The following is a 4,546-nucleotide window of genomic DNA, read 5'->3' on the forward strand; positions in this document are numbered from 1 at the left end:
ACGCCGAAGACCCGGGTTCGATTCCCGACATGGGTACAATATGTGAAGCCTACTGATCCCGCTTGGCTAGGCCTTGTGCCCTCGCAAAATCGTTTCGAAATTTATATCTTCAAAGTTGCCAAAACTTATAAAATGCCTTAGCTACGTCACAGTTAGACACTGATTTTAAGTATATTAAACTGTTCTTTTGAAAATGATTGCAATTATATCTGTAGTTTATCCAGATTCCCGATGGTTAATTCTAACTCGTTTGCCGAATGACAAGGGCGGCGCCATGTTTGTTTATAAACACTGAAAGTAGTACCTGCTTGACCTTTGGTATTTGCATCTCTAGCCGCATATGACCCCAACGGATATCGTTTTGATCCGTAGGCTTCATCCTGCCGAGAAATCCGCCCATTATATGATAAATAGGCCCATCAGTAGTGTCAATAGCTATGGACCGGATGTGTTTACAGTTCTGATTTTAGCTATCCTTAAGGTACGTTTATGATGTGTTTTGTTGGTTTGTTTGTTTTTTAAGCCCCCATTACACAGGGCTGCGACCTTAGTGCCACCTTCGAGCGATCGAAAACTGGCCAGGACGCTCAATGGTCGCCTAAACCCAGAAAATCATGTTTCTATGTAACTGCTCCAGCAGTTGTTCAGCAGAACGCATCTATTACCTGGTGACCATCTGACGACCACTGTGCCTTCATTCTGCAACAACGGCAATGCTTGTGCCTCCCTTCTGCCTCCTTTGAGACACCTTTGAGCAACCAACCTCCTCGGCGACCTTTGTGCGACGGTGACCATGGCGTCCATGGCGATGTCCGAACCTCCTGTGTACCACCTTGGAACGACCTAGGCAACCATTCTGCCTCCTTTGAGCCTCCAACGACGACCTGGTAAATTCTATGGTCGCACACGGGAGGTACAAAGGTCGCCATCCTGTGTAAAGGCCGGCCCATTTACGCCGCACTCTGCAATAATTCACCTACATGACGGTGGTCTGTAAATAATCGAGTCGTGACCAGACAATCCAGTGATTGGCATCATAAGCATCGATCCTCGCAATTGGGATAAGATGACATGCATCAGCTAAGTCAGCGACCCTGACCAACCGATCCCGTATGTCGCCTCCTACGACAGGCATAGTCGCCATTTACGGCAAGCATGGGTTGCTGAAGACCTATTCTACCTCGGATCTTCACGGATCGTGCCATTAGTTGTCATGCATGTCTAGCAGGTGTTCAATGAATTAAATATGTTAATAATGCCACCACAGTGCAGCCCACCTAAAACTGCATTAACTGTTTAAGATTTCGACAAAGACAGCGACAGCTGTTGTCAATGTGATATTCAACATTTTCAGCATTTTAACTGAGGATTATCAACTATCACAACTATCGGGCGTATTGACATATTGTGAACAACGTTCGCGGGTACACGTAGAGAAACAAAGTGATTTTACGTGCGCATCAGAGGATTTTGACATAGAATAATCCATTTCCAAATGCGTGGCGTCATGATCAGCGACAAAAATTATGTGGGATACAATTCCCTATTGTGACTGGAGTCATAGGTTCCCTTGATTTTAGCAGGTGACTTGACTTTGCATGTGTTTGTGATAGGTGCTCCCGTAGGGGCAGGGTACTCGCACCTTCTGCGAAGTATCATCACTGTTTGATGCTTATGATAAAGTCGTACAGTAGCCTCTGTATCTGGCAGAGATTTCTTATGATTATGAAAATGGTTTTGGCGCTTTATTCAAAAACCAGACTCAGCAATATTCCAGCTATGGACAGTATTGAACTATCAGTGTCCGTACCAGACAAACCTGTGATTGATATTGTGAACAACAATCCACTCTGTCGACGGAAGATACGCTATCAACCGTTTGCGCAAAAAGCTGTTTCATGGCAGTGTATTTTATTGTTCAACATGACCGCCTCCGTGGTCTAGTGGTAGAGCGTCCGCCCGGAGAGCGGAAGGTCGGTGGTTCGATCCCCGGTCATGTCATACCAAAAGACGTTAAATATGGTACTGGGCGGGAGAGAGCCTAGTGGTTAAAGCGTTCGCTCGTCACGCCGAAGACCCGGGTTCGATTCCCAACATATTTCTGGTGTACTCCGCCGTGATATTGCTGGAATATTGCTAAAAGCGACGTAAAAGACTACTCACTAAATCACTCATATTCAATATATCGAATCTTCATGTAAGTCTGAAAAACAATATTGGTAAATTTAACATTTGAAACTTCTAATGCTCAACGTTCAGTTCCATATTCAGTTAAGCGCCCTCAAATCTGCACGTGACAGCCCAACACTGAAAACAGTTTTTCTAAAACTTTTTCTCCTCAGTATTCACAACCTATCTGAAGTTAGATCGAAAGGTTCAAAACACATCCCTTTATCAAACCACTCCCCAATGTCCATGTAGAGTGTTCCGTTACTTTCAACATCCCACAACCGGTTACAAATGTCACACATGGGCACCATATCGTAATGATAGGTCATATATCTTATGATCCCATTTTTAACTATGGGCCACTCCTCCCAAACGGCATGATACTGGTTCTTCTTGCGTAGAATATTGACATAGTCTTTTTCATTGTGAGCCAGCTCGTTCAACAACTGGGCAAGACGCTGAGGTGATACGAAGTCAGCTGCATTGATGAAGGTTCCTGGGGGAGCAACGGCACTGTAGTCGCCCCCACCCCTGGCCACTACGACCATATCAGAGTTGAAGTAACGGAAAAACTTTTCAGTTATGTAGTCTTTACAAAACGCATTTTCAAAGGCTAAGTAGAATTTGTAATTTTTCGAAAGATGTTCCAGACACGATTCGTCATCAGATCTTGGACATCTGTGGTCGCCACACTTGCCGAATATATCAACTTGGACATAGCGACTCAATTCCCGAACATATTCCTTTCTTTTACTCATAGTTCGGCAGTTGCTTACCATCCATACAACTGTTCCATTCTTCGAAGCCCAGATTTGTGAATAGTTTCTTATTGGTGGATGTTCTTCTCTAAGAAATGTTCCATTCTTCCTTTGGAAGATTCCGTACGGGACTTTGAAATCGGCGTCATTCCTATAGCCCATCGTCCAGTTAAATTTGGAGCTCCAGGCTTCGTTGTACAAATACGTGTTTTTATTCACCCACCGTGGAGACTCATGATTATGTAATATCCACACTTGATTCGTAAGCTTCACTGGTGGCATCTGATCTAGGAGCCGTGCAGTAAACACAAGAGCATCACTCTGGTTGTAGAAGTCTCTGTTTGTTGTAACCCGACATCTGGATTCTGGGCATCCCCGCAAGGGGTGTAATCTCGACAATCTTGGATGATACCTTGTTGGGGAATACCACAGTATGACCTTCGTGTCTCTAGTCACAAGGTCAGTCGCTGGTTCAATGTCCCCTCTTCTCAGGAGCACTTCGAGACTTTTGTTTTCACCACTCTGAACATCTATGTCCGGCATACGTCGGTAAACATGTTGAAAGGTTTTGATAGGAACGTATTCACCAGTGCTTCGAGTTTTGTCGTTCAATGTGTTTTTTGCTTTTGAAGCAGGCGTGTCGATGTAGAAGGAACTGAAGGATGCTGGGTCAGACAAAGGAAGCGAGTCTTTCTTGAGGTGCAACAGTCTGTTCAAGTGGAACGAGTCTCTTTCATTCTTAAGCGTATAGTCCATTGAATCAAAGAGCTTTCGTTTTGAAACAAGGATTTTGGTTAATCTTAAAACGATGTAGACAGCGGCCATGAGACAAAACACTTTGAAAAGACTGGATTTTGTCAAAAGCCGATTCAATCTGAAATGAAAAATAAAAGACTTTGTATTCTTACAACGTTAAAACATCTTTCAATCTGTATATTTATTTAGTACATTTTAATCAATGACGGAGCATGTCCATGAAGATGCTGTTTAGAATTGATCTTCAGCAGCCCATTCTTGTCGTAAGAGGCGACTAACGAGTACGGCTGGGTAACCCGGTTTATAATAATAATAATAATAATAATTGATTTGTAAAGCGCCTAATATCCATCGACAGTTGCTCACTGGCGCTGTGACAAAGTTAAAATGTAATGTATATGTACATATGCCAACAATCTATTGAAAAGCTGAAGTGAAGAAGTGGGTTTTGAGGAGAGACTTAAACGTTTCCTTAGAAGCAGAGTTTCTCAGATTCAAAGGCAAAGAGTTCCATAACTGTGGACTGCATGTTATCGTATCCCAAATGCGTAAATCGATGCTTAGGATATCAATCACTGGATTGTCTAGTCCAGATTCGATTTTTACAGAACACCTTCATATGGCTTGATTATTTCTGAGTGTGACGTTAAACAACAAACAAACAAACAAAGACGACACAGAAAAGAACCTCTTTTGATACCCCATTGAATCATTAAATTATATCTCACAACCACTATTCACACCAAAAGACGTTGTGGGGATTCCGGGTAAGCATATTAGAATAGATACCCCGCAATCTAGGTTGATCGACAGAGGCGACTTATGGATCGGGTCGTCAGGCTCGGTGCGGCTTTGACATATTC

At 43.2% G+C, this 4,546-nt stretch overlaps 1 protein-coding gene across 1 annotated transcript; it reads right to left on the reverse strand.

Moving 5' to 3' along the window:
• Positions 1 to 2,345: 2,345 nt before the first annotated feature.
• LOC124143524 (glycoprotein 3-alpha-L-fucosyltransferase A-like) lies at positions 2,346 to 3,683 on the reverse strand. The gene has a single exon (XM_046512523.2). The coding sequence runs from the start codon at positions 3,681 to 3,683 to the stop codon at positions 2,346 to 2,348; it is 1,338 nt and encodes a 445-aa protein (XP_046368479.2).
• Positions 3,684 to 4,546: the final 863 nt, after the last annotated feature.

Source organism: Haliotis rufescens, unplaced genomic scaffold (genome assembly GCF_023055435.1).
Source record: "Haliotis rufescens isolate VD_foot unplaced genomic scaffold, xgHalRufe1.0.p SCAF_573, whole genome shotgun sequence".
NCBI lineage: Eukaryota > Metazoa > Mollusca > Gastropoda > Lepetellida > Haliotidae > Haliotis > Haliotis rufescens.